Source organism: Ranitomeya variabilis, chromosome 2, assembly GCF_051348905.1.
Source record: "Ranitomeya variabilis isolate aRanVar5 chromosome 2, aRanVar5.hap1, whole genome shotgun sequence".
Classification (NCBI taxonomy): domain Eukaryota; kingdom Metazoa; phylum Chordata; class Amphibia; order Anura; family Dendrobatidae; genus Ranitomeya; species Ranitomeya variabilis.
The window spans coordinates 594,260,467-594,280,391 of NC_135233.1; the positions used below are offsets into that span (position 1 = coordinate 594,260,467).

At 46.4% G+C, this 19,925-nt stretch overlaps 1 protein-coding gene across 2 annotated transcripts; it reads right to left on the reverse strand.

The window, feature by feature from the left end:
• Nucleotides 1-10,375: 10,375 nt before the first annotated feature.
• Nucleotides 10,376-17,464, reverse strand: APRT (adenine phosphoribosyltransferase). Of its 2 annotated transcripts, none has more exons than XM_077288422.1 (5): nucleotides 17,323-17,464; nucleotides 14,711-14,814; nucleotides 14,343-14,476; nucleotides 12,364-12,442; nucleotides 10,376-10,748 (listed from the first exon to the last, which is right to left on the reverse strand). In XM_077288422.1, the coding sequence occupies exons 1-5, from the start codon at nucleotides 17,439-17,441 to the stop codon at nucleotides 10,606-10,608; spliced, it is 579 nt and encodes a 192-aa protein (XP_077144537.1). In that variant the 5' UTR covers nucleotides 17,442-17,464; the 3' UTR covers nucleotides 10,376-10,605. The 2 variants fall into 2 exon arrangements, with proteins under 2 accessions (XP_077144537.1, XP_077144538.1); XM_077288423.1 differs by lacking the exon at nucleotides 17,323-17,464 and adding an exon at nucleotides 15,378-15,412.
• Between the last annotated feature and the right edge of the window lie 2,461 nt (nucleotides 17,465-19,925).

Below are 19,925 nucleotides of genomic sequence, written 5' to 3' on the forward strand. Positions count from 1 at the left end.
CTCTTTGACTGGTTGATGCTTGATATGCATAGTCTTGAAAGCAGAAATTGTTTAATAGAGCAGGGGTGGGGGCATATTGAGGGCCATAAGTGATTGTCACTTGGTCTGGTCCTCAAGCAGCTTCCTGATAAGTCGTAGTCCTTGAGCTGCCGTCCTTTAACTCTCCCATAGTGTACGTGCACGCAGTATTTTCTACTGAACAGCGCTTCCAACGCTCAAGTGGGTATCCTGCTGATCAGTACTAAAGGTTATTTCTCTGCAGAGATGACGGGCTGTCTGGCGCAATGTATACGCGGCGGCTCTCTGGCACGAGGGATAGGTGGCGGTCTCTGCGGCTCTCCAGCACAATGGTAGTGTGGTTCTCTGGCGTTGTCTGTAGAGTTTAGACCCCTTTTAGGGGATATAAAGTTTGGGAGTGCCTTGCCGGAATGTTATACAGATGGCAATTTCTGCCAGGAGCCATTGTTATTTCTTTATTGCTTCATTGGGGGAAATAGATAACCGTGGGTGAATGCTGCTGCTGCTGCTAGGAGGCTGACCGTATGCAAAAAAGGAAAAGAATAATAGCCCCTCCCCGGCAGTATACACCCACCGACAGGCACTGAGCACCTCAGTTTGTGCTTGGTGTCTGTAGGAGGCGGACCTGGATCTCCCAGATCGGCAGCTAATCATTTGTTGTATTTTACTAATTATTTATTTTGCTTTTCAGATTCAACTTCTAGGGAATCAGGGTGTTCATTCACTGCCTTCCCATTATTAGCGGCTGAGCGAGCAGTGTGGTGTCACCCACATCGCAACTCAGGCCTGCTGGCAGGACATTTCTCCCCTTTGCCTTCATTGGTGCCTCAGGGTGAGTGTGGTGGCCAGTCCGTACCGAATTTCCTCCTCACCCCTCTCCTCCGAGAGGGCTATTGTAGTCACCAGCGGTGACCCCCCCCCCCTTTTTCCCTAAGGGGGTTGATGCCATCTCCTGGAAGAGGGTTCTTCTCTTCAGCGTCCCTGTCTTCCCTTGGGCCGCTGGACGACCCTCATACAGCGCTGAAGATATCGGGGGGGGGGGGGGGGGAAGGGGATTGTTGTTTGTATTACACACTGGCGCCCTTCTCTACCCTGGACCTTTCAGCGCTACCCTGCCGTCTATTCCATGCGTTGTCCATTCAGCGCCGAGGCTCCCCTCTTTCACTTTCCTTCAGTTCGGGCCGGTTGGCCGCGCCTACTAATCGCCCGCACTTTCTTGGCGCCCAGTGATATTTTAATACAGTCACACGCCCCCTTCTGCCGCTGGACCTATCAGGGGTTTCTCTCTTCTTGGTCATTTTGCTGTGCGCTTAACCACTCGCGCCCCTTCCCCACGAGGCCCCTATTCCTCCTCCATCTTGGATCCTGCTTCCTATCCTGACGCTACTCCACTCGGGGGGCACAGATGCCGGCTTCAGCTCTTTCCTTCCTGTACAGTAGGCTTTCATCCGTACTTTAGCAACCCTCCCCTCCAGTATATCATACTCCGGATGCAGCGCTGCAGAAGTTTAGACTTACACAGGCAGAGATTTCCAACTTTTTTTACTATAAGCTCACAGCCTACATATGTCCAACTCTATTGGGGCTTCTGTTTCCAAACCCCACCATCATTCATTACGCTTGCTCACGCTGCAAGAAAAAGTGGTCAGCAGGTCAGTAGTCACCGTTCTGCCAATCCTGCAGTCCGCCTACCATGTCTGCTGCGCAGGAAGCTTCCAAATCTCGGGATGAGTACACTCCCCCGGAGTGGGCAGTTGCTAGGTCTGTCAGTCTCGGACTTGACTAAAGTATCCCAATCTCTGGTCCAGGCGCTTGAACGACTTCCGCATCTAGCTACAGCCAACAGTGCTCCGACCGTCTCTCATGGTGAGTCGCATGCACCTGTTATCGACCCTCAGAAAAATGCTCTGGCCGTTCTAGAAAGAGGTCCCTATCTGGCTCCTCTTCCAGCTCTCCGGGTCCCTCAGCAGTTCCAAGCTGCTCACCTCTTCCCAATTCCTCTCTTCGGAGGAGGACCTTGGGTCGGACATCGATTCCCAGTCCGGGTCTGGCATACAGGCTATTGTGGATAGTCTCATCTTGGCTATCTCCCAAACTCTTAAGCTTAAACAGGACAAGGTTCCCTCACAGGATCCTTCTGTCTCCTTCAAACGGGTCAAGCGTCCTTCTCGCTCCTTTCCCAATCACGAGGAATTTGAGTCTACCCTGTCTAAGCACTGGGAACATCCTGAGAAGCGCTTCCCAGGCAGAAAACACCTGGCCGTATTATACCCGTTTAGTGCTGACCTTCTTGCCAAATGGGCAGAATCTCCAAAGGTGGACCCGCCGGTTTCCCGTCTTTCATCCAAGACTGTCCTGTGGTTACCAGACGGTGCGTCGCTTAAAGACTTGACAGACAGATTGAGACTCTAGCCAAATCAGCTTTCGAGGCATCAGGAGCTTCCCTCTGCCCCAGTTTCTCCTCCACCTGGGTGGCAACGGCCATTTCCGCCTGGGCCCAAGATTCTTTGACGAGGCATTTTTGCTTCGGCTTCCCCACAGGAACTGGCTGATTTGGCGGACCAGATTGGCCATGCGGGCAAATACGTTTTGGCTGCCTCCTTGGATGCAGCGGCCTGTTCCGCAAGGGCAAGTAGCAACATCATTGCTATACGCCGCATTCTTTGGCTCAAAGCATGGAGCGCAGATAAAACTTCTAAGAAGTCTCACCAACCTAGCCTTTCAGGGTTCCAGACTCTTTGGCTCTCGCTTAGACCAGATCATTTCTGATGCCACGGGAGGAAAAAGTACTTCCCTCCCTCAGTCTAGACCAAACCGTTTCTTAAATAAAAAGGGCCCTAGGCTTTTTAGGCACTTTCGTCAATTTCGGACCTCTGACTCCTCTTCCCAGCAAAAGCAACCTTCCGCTTCAGGAGAGCGGAGGAGACCCTCTTACAAGCCTGCCCCCAGATGGAGAACTAAGAGCCAACCCTTCAAGTCCTCTGGCTCCCGTTCCGATAGATTTCGTTCCAAGTGACGGGTCGACCCCACATGGAATGACTTCCTGGGAGGGAGGCAGACTTCTTTCTATCCGGGACGCCTGGCTGTCTGTAGTCAGCGACGCCTGGGTCAGAGAGGTAGTTACCTCCGGTTACAAGATCGAATTTTCTTCCCTTCCGAAAAATCGTTTCTTCCTCTCTCGTCCACCAAGGCAACTGTCTCAACTGCCTGGGTTTCTTCAGGCCGTCTCTTCCCTGGTCACAGCTGGCATAGTCGTTCCTGTCCCTTCAAACAAGCGTTTTTCGGGGTTCTACTCGAACTTCTTTGTAGTCCCCAAGAAGGTTGGTTCCCTACTCCCAATTCTGGATCTCAAGTTTTTGAACCGCCATGTTCGACTCCACCACTTCAGGATGGAGTCCTTGCGGTCTGTGACTGCCCCCGGGGAGTTCCTGTGTTCAGTGGACATTCAGGATGCGTACCTTCATGTGCATATCTGCGTACGGCACCAGAAGTACCTTCGGTTTGCTATCCAGGAAGAGCACTACCAATTCTCGGCCCTCCCGGTTGGCCTGGCGTCGGCTCCCAGGGTCTTCACCAAGATCATGGCGGCGGTCATGGCCATCCTTCGTTCCAGGGGGATACTCATCATCCCCTACCTGGTCGATCTTTTGATCAGGGGTTCTTCTCATCGAGACTACGCGCGAAGCCTCCAGCTCTCTCTGGACACTTTGACTCGCCTCGGGTGGATCATCAACCGGGACAAGTCCTCTGATTCCCTGCCAGCGTCTGCCCTTCCTGGGCATGGAATTCGACACGAACTTGGCTCGGGTCTTCCTCCCACTGGACAAGTTCTCCGGTCTCCGCAAGGCAGCCCGATCTCTCAAACACCCAGCTCTTTTCGCTTCGGTTCTGCATGGCAGTCCTGGGAAAGATGGTTGCCTCCATGGAGGCCGTTCCCTTTGCCCAATTCCACACACATCCCCTCCAACTGTTTCTTCTCTCTACTTGGAACAGATCCACGACCTCACTGGACCGCCCCGTTCGTCTGCCTCGGCAGGTTCAGCAGTCACTGACCTGGTGGACTCTGTCTTCATCGCTCCTCAGAGGGAGGTCTTTCCTTCCGCTTCAGTGGCAGGTCATCACCACAGATGTCAGCCTGCTCGGTTGGGGAGCGGTCTTCCGACATCTCACAGCGCAGGGTCGCTGGACCCACCAGGAGGCTCTTCCTATCACCTTACTGGAGATCAGAACAATCTTCCTTGCCCTACTCCACTGGCAATCACTCCTGGCCGGTCGTCCCATCCGCATCCAGTCGGACAACGCCACGGCCGTGGCGTACATAAACCACCAGGGCGGGACGCGCAGCATTCAGGTAATGGCAGAGGCAGCAAGGATACTTCATTGGTCGGAACGTCACGTTCCGGTCATTTCAGCTGTCCACATTCCGGGCATCGAAAATTGAGCAGCGGACTTCCTCAGCCGCCAGGGCCTGGCAGCGGGCGAGTGGTCTCTCCATCCCTCAGTATTCGACCAGATTTGTCTTCGTTGGGCCACCCCAGATGTCGACCACATGGCGTCTGATAAACCACAAGGTTTCTCAGTTTGTCGCCAGATCCCGGGACCCTCTGGTCATCAGCCACGACGCCCTGGTAATCCCATGGTCGCAGTTTCAGTTTCGTTACCTGTTTCCCCAACTTCCCTTGATCCCAAGGGTAGTAAAAAAGATTGACCGGAATCCCCTCTTACTCATAGCTCCAGACTGGCCAAGGCGCCCCTGGTACGCGGAGCTGGTCAACATGCTTGCGGATACTCCTTGGAGACTCCCAGACCGCTCAGATGTTCTCTCACAGGGCCCACTCTTCCACCAGAGTTCTCAGTCCCTGCATTTAACGGCATGGCTGAGGCCGCGGTTCTGAGGGAGTCTGGTTTTTCTCATCAGGTCATTCAGACCATGATCAGAGCCGGGAAGCCAGCTTCTTCTCACATTTACCACAGGTACTGGAAGGCTTTCTTCCGTTGGTGCGAGACACACTGTCTTTCTGATGACTCTTTCCCTTCCGGACTTTCTGGGCTTCCTGCAGTCGCGTCTCGACTCGGGTTAGTCCCTCAGTACCCTAAAGGGTCAAGTTTCCGCCTTGTCCATTCGTTTTCAAAGGGACTTGGCTTCCGCCTCTCAAGTGAAGACTTTTCTGCAAGGAGTTGCTCATCTTGCTCCTCCTTTTCGTCCTCCGCTGGAACCTTGGGACCTCAATTTGGTTCTCAGTGCCCTTGAGACCGTTCCTTTTGAACCGCTTCAGGACGTCTTTTTTTCCTTTCTTTCCTGGAAGGTGGCCTTCCTCATTGCCATCATTTCAATTAGAAGAGTTTCCGAGTTGGCAGCATTATCCTGCCGCTCCCCCTTCCTGATTCTTCATCAGGACAAGGTCGTTCTAAGACCTGTCCCCGAATTTCTTCCCAAGGTGGTTTCCACATCAATGAGGATATTCTTCCTTCTTTTTGCCCTTCTCCTGTTCACCCCTTGGAGAAGTCTCATCACAAGCTTGATGTTGTCTGGGCCGTTCGGATCTATCTTTCTAGAACTGCCCATTTTCGCAAATCCGACTCTGGTTGTCATTGCTGAGGGTCGCCGGAAAAGCCTTCAAGCGTCCAAATCCACTATTTCTAGCTGGATTCGTTCTGCTATCACGGAATCCTACCGTGCTCGAGAGACGCAGCCCCCTCCTGGGGTACGGGCCCACTCCACCAGAGCTATCGGTGCTTCCTGGCCTCCACTTTGCAGGTTTGCAAGGCTGCCACCTGGTCGTCTTTACATACGTTCACGAGGTTCTACAGGGTTCATACCCAGACCTCGTCAGATGCAGGTTTTGGTAGGAAGGTACTGCAGGCGGCGGTCGCACACCGGCTGACCTGAGCCCTTTTCTCGCTTCCTTTCTACCCACCCTTTTCCGGGACTGCTTTTGGATGTCCCACGGTTATCTGTGTCCCCCAATGAAGCGATAGAGAGGGATTTTTGGTACTCACCGTAAAATCTTTCTTGGAGCCTTCATTGGGGGACGCAGCACCCTCCCTGATTATTTGTTCTTGGTACCGTGTTTGGGCCTAGACGTCCTGATTGAGTTGGTACTCATGTGTTCAGTTAGGGTTGTTTCTCCTACTGCTTTTTTTCACCAACTGAGGTGCTCAGTGCCTGTCAGTGGGTGTATACTGCTGGGGAGGGGCTAGTGTTCTTTTCCTTTTTTGCATAGTGTCAGCCTCCTAGCAGCAGCATACACCCACGGTTATCTGTGTCCCCCAATGAAGGCTCCAAGAAAGATTTTACGGTGAGTACCAAAAATCCCTCTGTCACACTTGCGAGTGGTGCGAGAAACTCATCAATACTCGGGACCGGAGTGTGCAGCTGCATGTATTTCTATGCAGTGCCCCGTTATTGAAGCGTGAGTTTCTCCCATTACACACACAAGTGTGTCCCCGGCCTAATCAGTATAATGATGCCGACCTGATACTGTAGGTTACTGTGTACACTCCTGCTGACAGCCTTTAACCCCTTTCTGACATTGGATGTACTATCCCGTCGAGGTGGGCCCGTATGACCACCGACGGGATAGTACGTCATAGCGATCGGTCGCGCTCACGGGGGGAGCGTGGCTGATCGTGGCCGGGTGTCAGCTGACTATCGCAGCTAACATCTGGCACTATGTGCCAGGAGCGGTCACGGACCGCCCCCGGCACATTGCGATCAAACATGATCGCAGTGTTCCGGTGGTATAGGGAAGCATCGCGCAGGGAGGGGGCTTCCTGCGGGCTTCCCTGAGACCCCCGGAGCAACGCGATGTGATCGCGTTGCTCCGAGGGTCTCTTACCTCCTCCTCCCTGCAGCAGGCCCGGATCCAAAATGGCCGCGGCATCCGGGTCCTGCAGGGAGGTGGCTTCACAGCACCTGCTCAGAGCAGGTGCCGGGAAGCCTGGAGCTGTGCACATCAGATCGCCGATCTGACACCGTGCACAGCAAAGTGTCAGATCAGCGATCTTACACTATAACATGATGCCCCCCCCTGGGGCAATATTATAGTGTAAAAAAAAAAACATTCACATGTGTAGAAAAAAAAAATTCCCCCCCAAAAAATTGTTCCTATAAATACACTTATCAAAATAAAAATAAAAATACACATTTAGTATCGCCGCGTCCGTAACGACCCGACCTATAAAACTTTCCCACTAGTTAACCCCTTCAGTGAACACCATTAAAAAAACGCTTTATTATCATACCACCAAACAAAAAGTGGGATAACACGCGATCAAAAAGACGGATATAAATAACCATGGTACCGCTGAAAACGTCATCTAGTCCTGCAAAAAACGAGCCGCCATACAGTGTCAAAGAAATAAAGTTATAGTCCTCAGAATAAAGCGATGCAAAAATAATTTCTATAAAATAGTTTTTATCATATAAAAGCGCCAAAACATAAAAAAATGATATAAATGAGGTATCGCTGTAATCGTACTGACCCGAAGAATAAAACTGCTTTATCCATTTTACCAAATGCAGGATGGTATAAACGCCTCCCCCAAAAGAAATTCATGAATAGCTGGTTTTTGGTCATTCTGCCTCACAAAAATCAGAATAAAAAGCGATCAAAAAATGTCACGTGCCCGAAAAATGTCACCAATAAAACGTCAACTCGTCCCACAAAAAACAAGACCTCACATGACTGTGGACCAAAATGTGGTAACGCAAAAAATATTTTTTGCAATAAAAAGCATCTTTCAGTTTGTGATGGCTGCCAATCCTAAAAATCCACTAAAAAACCCGCTATAAAAGTAAATCAAACCCCCCTTCATCACCCCCTTAGTTAGCGAAAAATTAAAAAAAATGTATTTCCATTTTCCCGCTAGGGTTAAGGCTACAGTTAGGGTTGGGGCTAAAGTTAGGGTTTGGATTACATTTACGGTTGGGAATAGGGGTGTGGTTAGGGTTACCGTTTGGATTAGGGTTTCAGTTATAATTGGGGGTTTCCACTGTTTAGGCACATCAGGGGCTCTCCAAACGCGACATGGCATCCGATCTCAATTCCAGCCAATTCTGCGTTGAAAAGGTAAAACGGTGCTCCTTCCCTTCCGAGCTTTCCCGTGCGCCCAAACAGGGGTTTACCCCAACATATGGGGTATTTGCGTACTCAGGACACATTTGACAACAACTTTTGGAGTCCAGTTTCTCCTGTTACCCTTGGGAAAATACAAAACTGGGGGCTAAAAAATAATTTTTGTAGAAAAAGTTTTATTTTCACGGCTCTGCGCTATAAACTGTAGTGAAACACTTGGGGGTTCAAAGTTCTCGCAACACATCTAGATAAGTTCCTTGGGGGGTCTAGTTTCCAATATGGGGTCACATGGGGGTTTCTACTGTTTAGGTACATTAGGGGCTCTGCAAACACAACGTGACGCCTGCAGACCAATCCATCTAAGTCTGCATTCCAAATGACGCTCCTTCCCTTCCGAGCTCTGCCATGCGCTCAAACAGTGGTTCCCTCCCAGATATGGGGTATCAGCGTACTCAGGACAAATTGGGCAACAACTTTTGGGGTCCAATTTATCCTGTTACCCTTGGAAAAATACAGAACTGGGGGCTACAAAATAATTTTTGAGGAAAAAAAAGAATATTTTCACGGCTCTGCGTTATAAACTGTAGTGAAACACTTGGGGGTTCAAAGCTCTCACAACAAATCTAGGTAAGTTCCTTAGGGGGTCTACTTTCCAAAATGGTGTCACTTGTGGGGGGTTTCAATGTTTAGGCACATCAGGGGCTCTCTAAACGCAACATGGCGTCCCATCTCAATTCCAGTCAATTTTGCATTGAAAAGTCAAATGGCGCTCCTTCCCTTCCGAGCTCTGCCATGCGCCCAAACAGTGGTTTACCCCCACATATGGGGTATCGGCGTACTCAGGACAAATTGTACAACAACTTTTGGGGTCCATTTTCTCCTGTTACCCTTGGTAAAATAAAACAAATTGGAGCTGAAGTAAATTTTTTGTGAAAAAAGTTAAATGTTCATTTTTATTTAAACATTCCAAAAATTCCTGTGAAACACCTGAAGGGTTAATAAACTTCTTGAATGTGGTTTTGAGCACCTTGAGGGGTGCAGTTTTTAGAATGGTGTCACACTTGGTTATTTTCTATCTCATAGACCCCTCAAAATGACTTCAAATGAGATGTGGTCCCTAAAAAAAATGGTGTTGTAAAAATGAGAAATTGCTGGTCAACTTTTAACCCTTAACTCCCTAACAAAATAAAATTTTGGTTCCAAAATTGTGCTGATGTAAAGTAGACATGTGGGAAATGTTACTTATTAAGTATTGTGTGACATATCTCTGATTTTATTGCATAAAAATTCAAAGTTGGAAAATTGCTAAATTTTCGCCAAATTTCCATTTTTTTCACAAATAAACGCAGGTAATATTAAAGAAATTTTACCACTACCATGAGGTACAATATGTCACGAGAAAACAATGTCAGAATCGCCAAGATCCGTTGAAGCGTTCCAGAGTTATAACCTCATAAAGGGACAGTGGTCAGAATTGTAAAAATTGGCCTGGTCACTAACGTGCAAACCACCCTCGGGGTAAAGGGGTTAAGGAAATGTCATCCCAAATGTATAAGTTATCTGACATCTTGCCACTTCCACACGGACCAGTAGACCTTCTAATACATTCACGTTTCTGTTCTGTACAGAAGACTTCTCGGCAGTCTCGCTATCATTAGATAGTATATTTTTAATGAAGGCTAACAGCAGATGTCACAGGATCCACAACAGGTTATATCACGGCTCACCTTCTCTTACAAAAAGACTTGTAACACAGGATCCACAATAGGCGATGTCACAGCTCCCCTCCTCCTGTACAATGACTGATAACACAGGATCCACCATTCACAATAGGTGATGTCACAGCTCACCTCCTCCTCCTGTACAATGACTGATAACACCTATATACAGTAGATAACACAGGATTCAGCATGGTCCTTCCATTTGTCTCATGAAGCTGAGCCGTTTGCATGGATCTGCTGCCAGTCCATGGTTGCAGGTACAGATTGCAAACACAATGTGTGAATCGGGCTGAACTAAGATCATAAAGTCAGACAGCTGCTCAAATTCATTGACTTCTATGTGCACATGGCTGCTGGAAAGTGATCTGTACAGAACAGGACATGAGCCTAATATCAGACTTAGAGGGCGGTGGATGAATTGCAAGAATTCTGAACATTGATAAGTTATTTTTATATATATTTATCCTATTACAATCATATTGAATTTAATAAGCTGTGAAGAATAATAAAGTCTGAACTCTGGCAACTCAAATTATATAATTGTCATGGCATAAAAAGTAAAATTGCACTACTAAAGTTTATTATTTGCGCTTCAGTTTGTGTCCCCTTGAGGTAGGACAATACAACAATGTGGCCCCCAGGTAACACTGCCTGCTCCATAACCTTACCAGAGATAATTCTTGGGTCCCTTTTTTAGGCAGTGGGATTTTTTACTCCTTAGTGTGCACAGGTGCTTATTATTTTAAGTCCTGGTTCCCTGTAAACCAAACATCAGTGATCCCGTGCGATCAGTTGTACTGCAGCAGTGCGTGGACCGGGTGAGGCCGGAGTTTCTCTGCTCCCTTCAGCGCCGTCAGCTCGATGAGGACCAGACAGATCAGGATGTTGGCATTTCTTTTCGTCAGTAGTTCGCAGGCTGCAGCCATCGTCCCTGCAAATAAGACACAGGGTTACTGCGGTCAGGGTGTTAGGGGAATCATAAAGGCAGCTCTTCTTTTTCATGAGTTCAGCCTGATGTAACCAATGTCATCATTGCTCCAGGCCAGCTAATCAAAAGAAGAGCCGCGGATTCCGGTAGGTCGGAGGCTCCCGCCCAGCGGCCACTGATTACCAATCAAGTAGAATCCAAAAAGTTGGGTGCAACTACTAGCAAAAAAGAATAGAAAAAAAAAAAGTATCCCGGCGAGTCAGCGGAAGGGAGAGTCTCTAATGTGCACCATCTTGGGTATTTTGCTGGAACTGTTCTATGTGTTATCTGCCTGTTTTGTGGTTCAATAAAGCATTGCTACACTGTGTTACCCTCACCCTGTGTTGTGTGAGTAGCGTTACGCCCACACTAAAGGGAGAGAGGGTGTTCAGCAGCCCGATCCCTGGTCCATGCGGTTTAGGCCAGCGGACTGGGGAAATAAGCTGCATGAGTAGCATTCAGCATTAGTGGTTACTAATTTTTTGGGAAATGCAAGAGCAGATAACTAATAAGAGTTGGTGGAAAATCTCAAAACATATAAGGATCTTGGCTGTAATTTCTTACATTCACTTTTAAACTTTTTTTTCCACCAAACCGCTGTCCAGTGAGTGAAGAGCACGGTGAGAGATTTCACTAAGATATAGTGGATATAGATAAAAGATATCAAGGAAAGTGGAATCCATCAATGCTTGCAGATTACTGTTGGACAATTGTAAGAAATTATTCAATGCAGGAGCACAAGAGACAAGCAAAAGAGTCACAATTGTCCAACAGTTTTATTCAGTGACTCTTTTATTGCTTGTCTCTTGCACTCCTGCATTGAATAATCTCTTACAATTGTCCAACAGTATCATTCACTAAGAGATGATTCATTGTACAAGAGACAAGCAAAAAAAAAGAGGTGTCACTGAGTGAGGAGCACATTTTGTAGTGCAATTTATGTAACTCTTCATAATTCGCAGTAGTGTTTAGTCATTTGAACTTTTGCTATTTTTCCTCTAAAAAAAATATCAAAAAATCCACATAGCAAAATATTCTGATTCTGTATATTCACAAATAATGTTTCAAAATACTGAAACTTTTATGCATTAATTATATGCAGCAGTAAAAGGAAAACTCATATAGAAACAAGAGCGAACTGAAAATGTTCATTGTCAGATTTGAAGTCAGAAGGTCACTGAGAAATGGCTGATTTCATAACGGACCCTGACCCCTACTAAATTGTCCATCATTGAACTTCTCTTCTGGACATTCGAGGTCGGTGCCAAGTCTTCCAGCGGTCACATGACATTACAATGTCACTTGACCACTGCAGTTAGTGCTGATCTGCTGCAGCCTTTACTGTTCCTTTCTGATGGAATACTGAAAGGCTGCAGCAGTTGTGTGTCTTGAGAATCACACAGCACCGATCTTGGGAACGAGTAATTTTTAATTATGTCATTTTGCGGTTATGAAAATGTAGTAGTAAGCAACCCCTTTAATGGCAGTTGGCTGCAATACAGGGCACAGGTGTGGCGCCGTTTTTGGAAGAATTTCATAAAAAATAGACATTGGGATATACACAAGATACGATATTTACCTCCGGTGGCCAATAAATCATCGATTATCACAACCTTCTGTCCGGGGTCCACCGCATCAGACTGGATTTCTATCTCAGCCTAAAGAAGCCACAAAATACAGATATAAAATATTAAAGGGCCACTGTCACCCCCCTCCAGCCGTTATAAACTAAAAGAGCCACCTTGTGCAGCAGTAATGCTGCATTCTAACAAGGTGGCTCTTTTAGTTTTTGGTTCAAGTATTCCCAAAATAAAGCGTTTTGAAACTTATCCAAAATACCTGTCTTTAGCCAGGGAGGCGGGTCCTCACTCCCCAGCTTCAACCGCTACTCTGCCGTCGCTCCAATCTTCAGGGGCTTTCGGCGCCGCCCCCTCCACGCTTTTTTCGCTTCAAAACCGGCGCCTGCGCTGTTTAAGCTCTGGCCGTCTGACGTCCCAGCCAGGCTTGCAGACTGTGCCTGTGCGGGCAGTGCGGCCACCCTGCTACTGAATCCCCGCAGTGTGTTATGCACTATGCACAGTGCGGGGCTGGGATTCCTAGGCGCGGCACAGGCGCAGTCCGGAACCCGGCATCTGAGCTGACAGCCAATGCTCAATGCGCCTGCCCCAGGCAGAAGAGCACAGCGCAGGCGCCGGATTTCAGAGGTAAACATCGCTGAGGGGGCAGCGACCAGCGCCCCAGAAGAGATGACTGACGGCAGTTGGGCGCTTCAAAGAGGGGGGTTCAGACCCGCCTCCCTGGATAAAGACAGGTATTTTGGATAAGTTTCAAAACGCTTTATTTTGGAAATACTTGAACCGAAAACTAAAAGAGCCACCTTGTTAGAATGCAGCATTACTGCTGCACAAGGTGGCTCTTTTAGTTTATAACGGCTGGAGGGGGGTGACAGTGGCCCTTTAACACACCATTAGCCACCAGGATATGAAATAATTGTATATATTCATTTTTTGTTTTACTGTGGGCCTTTAAAGGGGTTGCCCACTATTCCGAGAACCCCTTCTGAATCCCTGTTTCTCACTTGTAAAATAACAACACCTATACTCGCCTCCGATGCCTGAACTATTCCAGCAGTATTGACACTGGCTCTCCTGGGGCTCCCTTCCCCTCACGGGGCTCCCTTCCACCTCCCAGGGTTCATTTTGCTCTCCCGGGGCTCCCTTCGCACTTCTGTCCCCTCCCAGGGTTCCCTTCCACCTCCCGGGGCACCCTTCGCTCTCCCTTCCCCTCCTGGGGCTCCCTTCCACCTCCCGAGGCTCCCTTCCCTCTCCCACCTCCCAGGGCTCCCTTCCCCTCCCGAGGCTCCCTTCCACCTCCCCTCCCTCCCTCAGGGCTCCTTTCGCGCTACCTGTCATCTACCGGGGCTCCCTTCCCTGTCCAAGGGCTTCCTTCGTGCTCCCTTGCCCTACCAGGGCTCCCTTCCACCTCCCGGGGCTCCTTTTGCTCTCACTTCCCTCTCCCGGGGGATCCTGTCCCTCTCCCAGGGATCCCTTCCACATCTTGGAGCACCTTTCACTCTCCCTTCCACCTCCCGGGGCTCCTTTTGCTCTCACTTCCCTCTCCCGGGGGATCCTGTCCCTCTCCCAGGGATCCCTTCCACATCTTGGAGCACCTTTCACTCTCCCTTCCCCCTCCTGGGGCTCCTTTTGCTCTCCCTTGGCTCCCGACCCTCTCCCAGGGCTCCCTTCCACCTCTTGGGGCACCTTTCACTCTCCATTCCTGGGCTCCCTTCGCTCTCCCTTCCTATGGACATAATTAACATTAGTATTTGAGGGCAGCAGCAGCTTTTCCTTCCTCCCGACAACTTGATTCTTCAGGAGAGGAGACTGAGGCAGCACTGATCGCCACTGGCTGTCCCTGTGCCAATACAACTTGAACAGCGCTGGCATTGGAGGAGAGTATAGCTTTTTATATTACTGGGGGGAACAAAGGGATTCAGGAGGGGTGGTCCGAGTAATGACTTTATAACCCCCAGGCCGGCCATATTCACCACGCACGCACCTTTCCGTACTCCAGAGAATAGGACACGGACTCTGTCGGACCCGGTAACTTCCCCTTTTTCCGAATCAACACAAACCCAATTCCAAATCTTTGTGCCAGCGCCGGACCGAAGAGAAACCCGCGGGCGTCCAGACCTGGAAGAGGGGCCGCCAGGTAATAGTTATGTCCTTTACACAAAAGAAGAAGCTGCCGGACCCTGTCTGCAGCGCTGCCGACGTGACACCTGGAGCAGTGCTGGAGTCTGAGCTGGACTGCAGAAATTTGTCTACAGCCTGGAAGACCCCTATAACCTCTGGATAAGGTGACGCAGAAAGAAGTCATAGCGCCCCTCCTACCATCCCCCCCCCCCCCGCCCCGTGCTCCCTTACCAGCGATCAGGTCAATCTTTGGAAAGTTTTCTCGGAGGTAGCTCTCAAGCAGGTCGATGGCGGCAGAGAACGCGGCGGGGTCTTTAAGAACTGGAGTGATGTCCCTGGGAAGTGAGAATCAGAACAAACACCTATATAGCAATTGGTACCTCTCTTAAAGGCAATGTTTGGGGGTGTGGGGCGAGTGGTTAAAAGTGTCATCAGGGATATCAAGAAAGTAACCCCTGAGCAAAAAGTGGTAACTACTGCTATTTTGGTGGTTGTCACAGTGATGACATCACATATTTTGGTCACATCACTGCTGCAGCCAATCACAGAGCTCTGTGGTCAGGCACTGGACATGACATCATCAGCACTGGAGTCAGCGATTGGCTGCAGCAGTCAGGTGACTGATGGATGAGACATCATCACTGCAGGACCAGCAATGACTCCTAGATTAGTAACAGCCAACAGTGAAATAAAACTAAAGCCAAACTGAAGAAATATAACACCTGCACTGCCGTAATTAGTTAGACCCTTGTGACTCAGGGGTGTATGTAGTGTACCGTATATGCCTTTTGTCAGGAAAAAACATCAATCGCCAGGAGCATTCCACCTGGGTGCTGCTTCAGAGAAAAAACAGTTCATATAGAAGTATCCAAAAGGAAAAAAGTGAGAGCGCACTCACCGGTGGTAGACTTCAGCCATTTATTTACACATAGTTACGTGATGCAGGGAGGGTGGTGAACACACACAGGACAGCTGTTTCGTGCTATACAGCACTTCGACAGGTCCAATGACGAGGGCCTTTTGAACTGCAAGAGTCTCTGGCCCCTCCTCACTCCTTCCCCGTCTTGGTGGATAATTAGCCACAGTCCGGAAAAAAGTGAGTATAACAGTGAAATGACATTTAAAAGATTAAAAACAATGACAAATAGGAACAGTATAACCACAAGAAGTATGAATCGCATTTAAACAGGAACTTTTTTACAAAAAGACAGACATATCTATTTTTTCGTTGAACCCTATTGGTCCGGATGCGTCTGCACGCAAAATCCACCTAGCTTCATTATGCAGCAGCATACGATGTAAGTCACCGCCGTCTTGCGGCAAGGAGACTTTTTCTATTCCTGCAAACCGTAGTGCCTGATCATTACCATCATGGTGCTCTTTTATATGTTTTATTAAGCGAGGGACTCCTTTTCCTGTGCGTATTGAATTTAGATGTTCTCTAAAACGCACAAACAGTGGCCGAATTGTCTAGCCAATGTAAAAAAACCCACATGGGCAATACAAAATGTATACCACATGTGTTGTCCTGCACGAGATGAAGTCTCGTACTGTATGCATTATTGGGCCGATTTTTAGAGAGGTACCTGTTAGATGATAACTACAAAAGTTGCAATGTCCGCATCTAAAGTTGCCTTTGGGGGCCGTAGTTTGTAACCAATTATTTCGAGGGGAGACCACCCGATTACGGACTAAGGAATCTCCTATATTTCTGCTACGGCGACAGGCAAATAACAGACCCCTTTCTGTCATTTCTTTTAGGACAGGGTCCTGACAAAGAATCTGCCAGTTTTTTCTAATTGCAGTTCTGATTTGTGTGTCCATTGGTCCGTATTTAAAACAGAAGACGAATTTTTTATCTTTTTTTGTCCTTTGCCTTGTTTTATTAACGTTTTCTTCTTTTGCCTGTTCTAATGCTGTATTTAAAATAGAGTGGGGGTAACCTCTATTTATGAATCTTTTATAGAGTTCTTGGGACTGTTTTTGAAAACCTGCGGCACTACTATTTATTCTTTTAACCCTCAAGAATTGACTATAGGGTAAAGCTTTCTTTATATACGGTGGATGGGCACTATTGAAGTGCAGGGCATTAGAGGAAGATGGTTTATGGTGAACTTCTGTGTGTAAACTTCCCGTAATCACTTTTAAGTTCACGTCAAGAAACGTCAAATCCGATCCTCCGAATTGGTGAGTGAACTTCATGTTCATGGTGTTGGATTGTTCCAGGTACTCCACAAAATGGGCGAAAGAAACCTGGTCCCCATCCCACACCACGAACATGTCATCCGCGAATCTGACGTAGAATTTCATATGTTTCAAATATGGATTTTTTGAAGAATATATATACCTTTCCTCAAATACAGACAGGAAGAGGTTAGCCAGGGTACATGAAACGGGAGTACCCATGGCTGTACCTTCCACCTGTCTGTACCAGGTGTTATCAAATTTGAATGTGTTATTCCTCAAAACAAATGCGAGGCCCTTGCAGATAAAAGAAATCGTGTTTTCATCCGTGGGGGTACTTTTTGTCCTGTGTGTGTTCACCACCCTCCCTGCATCACGTAACTATGTGTAAATAAATCGCTGAAGTCTACCACCGGTGAGTGCGCTCTCACTTTTTTCCTTTGGGATACTTCTAAGTGAAATAAAACTAAATCCCAATTTTCTGCATATTGAAATATAATATATGCATATTATGCAAATTAACTGAAAATTAGGTTCACAATTACAGCAGCGGATCCTTGCAGTGACTAATGACCGGACATTGCCCCCCGCCCCAGGGTCCTGCACAGGAGGCTTCTCAGGGGCGCAGACATCGAGGAAAAGATACAGGAGACACCGACCTGAAGCAGATCCCGGGGGAGGGGAAGTCCGGGAACTCCCGCACCGCCCGCCGCAGCACCGCCCGCCGATCCTCCGCGCTCATCCTTACCAGAGCACATGTGACCGCCCCTGACGTCATCGCCGTGCGACCCGCAGAACCACGTGTGACCGCGGAAGCCGCCATCTTGGCACACCCGCGACACCCTGGGATCGAAGACCCCACGCAGAGCGGACCCTTGTTAGTGTGGAGACCCCCAGAGTGTAGGATGCGGTCCGCTCATCACCAGCTCCACAGTACATGCTATATGGAGATGGAGGAGTGCATGTTAGGAAGAGTAAATAACACTATACATCAGTGACATCTATAATAGTAATAACACTCCACACAGTGAGTGTCATATATAATAATAATACTCCACATCAGTGTCATCTATAATAATAATAATACTCCACATCAGTGTCACCTATAATAATAATACTCCACATCAGTGTCACCTATAATAATAATACTCCACATCAGTGTCACCTATAATAATAATAATACTCCACATCAGTGTCACCTATAATAATAATAATACTCCACATCAGTGTCATCTATATAGTATCCCCACATCAGTGTCATCTACAATAATACCCCCACATCAGTGTCACCTATAATAATAATACTCCACATCAGTGTCACCTATAATAATACTCCACATCAGTGTCACCTATAATAATAATAATACTCCACATCAGTGTCACCTATAATAATAATAATACTCCACATCAGTGTCACCTATAATAATAATAATAATACTCCACATCAGTGTCACCTATAATAATAATAATACTCCACATCAGTGTCACCTATAATAATAATAATCCACATCAGTGTCATCTATAATAATAATAATACTCCACATCAGTGTCACCTATAATAATAATACTCCACATCAGTGTCACCTATAATAATAATAATAATACTCCACATCAGTGTCACCTATAATAATAATACTCCACATCAGTGTCACCTATAATAATAATACTCCACATCAGTGTCACCTATAATAATAATACTCCACATCAGTGTCACCTATAATAATAATACTCCACATCAGTGTCACCTATAATAATAATACTCCACATCAGTGTCACCTATAATAATAATAATACTCCACATCAGTGTCACCTATAATAATAATAATACTCCACATCAGTGTCACCTATAATAATAATACTCCACATCAGTGTCACCTATAATAATAATACTCCACATCAGTGTCACCTATAATAATAATAATAATACTCCACATCAGTGTCACCTATAATAATAATACTCCACATCAGTGTCACCTATAATAATAATACTCCACATCAGTGTCACCTATAATAATAATACTCCACATCAGTGTCACCTATAATAATAATAATAATACTCCACATCAGTGTCACCTATAATAATAATAATACTCCACATCAGTGTCATCTATAATAATAATAATACTCCACATCAGTGTCACCTATAATAATAATAATACTCCACATCAGTGTCACCTATAATAATAATACTCCACATCAGTGTCACCTATAATAATAATACTCCACATCAGTGTCACCTATAATAATAATAATAATACTCCACATCAGTGTCACCTATAATAATAATAATACTCCACATCAGTGTCACCTATAATAATAATACTCCACATCAGTGTCACCTATAATAATAATAATAATACTCCACATCAGTGTCACCTATAATAATAATACTCCACATCAGTGTCACCTATAATAATAATACTCCACATCAGTGTCACCTATAATAATAATAATAATAATACTCCACATCAGTGTCACCTATAATAATAATAATACTCCACATCAGTGTCATCTATAATAATAATAATACTCCACATCAGTGTCACCTATAATAATAATACTCCACATCAGTGTCACCTATAATAATAATAATAATACTCCACATCAGTGTCACCTATAATAATAATAATCCACATCAGTGTCACCTATAATAATAATACTCCACATCAGTGTCACCTATAATAATAATAATACTCCACATCAGTGTCACCTATAATAATAATACTCCACATCAGTGTCACCTATAATAATAATACTCCACATCAGTGTCACCTATAATAATAATAATACTCCACATCAGTGTCACCTATAATAATAATACTCCACATCAGTGTCACCTATAATAATAATACTCCACATCAGTGTCACCTATAATAATAATAATAATACTCCACATCAGTGTCACCTATAATAATAATAATACTCCACATCAGTGTCATCTATAATAATAATAATACTCCACATCAGTGTCACCTATAATAATAATAATACTCCACATCAGTGTCACCTATAATAATAATACTCCACATCAGTGTCACCTATAATAATAATACTCCACATCAGTGTCACCTATAATAATAATAATAATACTCCACATCAGTGTCACCTATAATAATAATACTCCACATCAGTGTCACCTATAATAATAATAATAATACTCCACATCAGTGTCACCTATAATAATAATAATAATACTCCACATCAGTGTCACCTATAATAATAATACTCCACATCAGTGTCACCTATAATAATAATACTCCAC

Bases quoted from the DNA above. Each gene is read 5' to 3' on its own strand.
- APRT (XM_077288422.1), bottom strand. From the start codon at position 17,441: ATGACGTCAGGGGCGGTCACATGTGCTCTGGTAAGGATGAGCGCGGAG. The intron at 14,477-14,710 runs GTAAGGGAGCAC...CCCCTCTTCCAG, and splicing joins AAAGATTGACCTGATCGCTG to GTCTGGACGCCCGCGGGTTT. The intron at 10,749-12,363 runs GTAAATATCGTA...TCTTATTTGCAG, and splicing joins TGATTTATTGGCCACCGGAG to GGACGATGGCTGCAGCCTGC.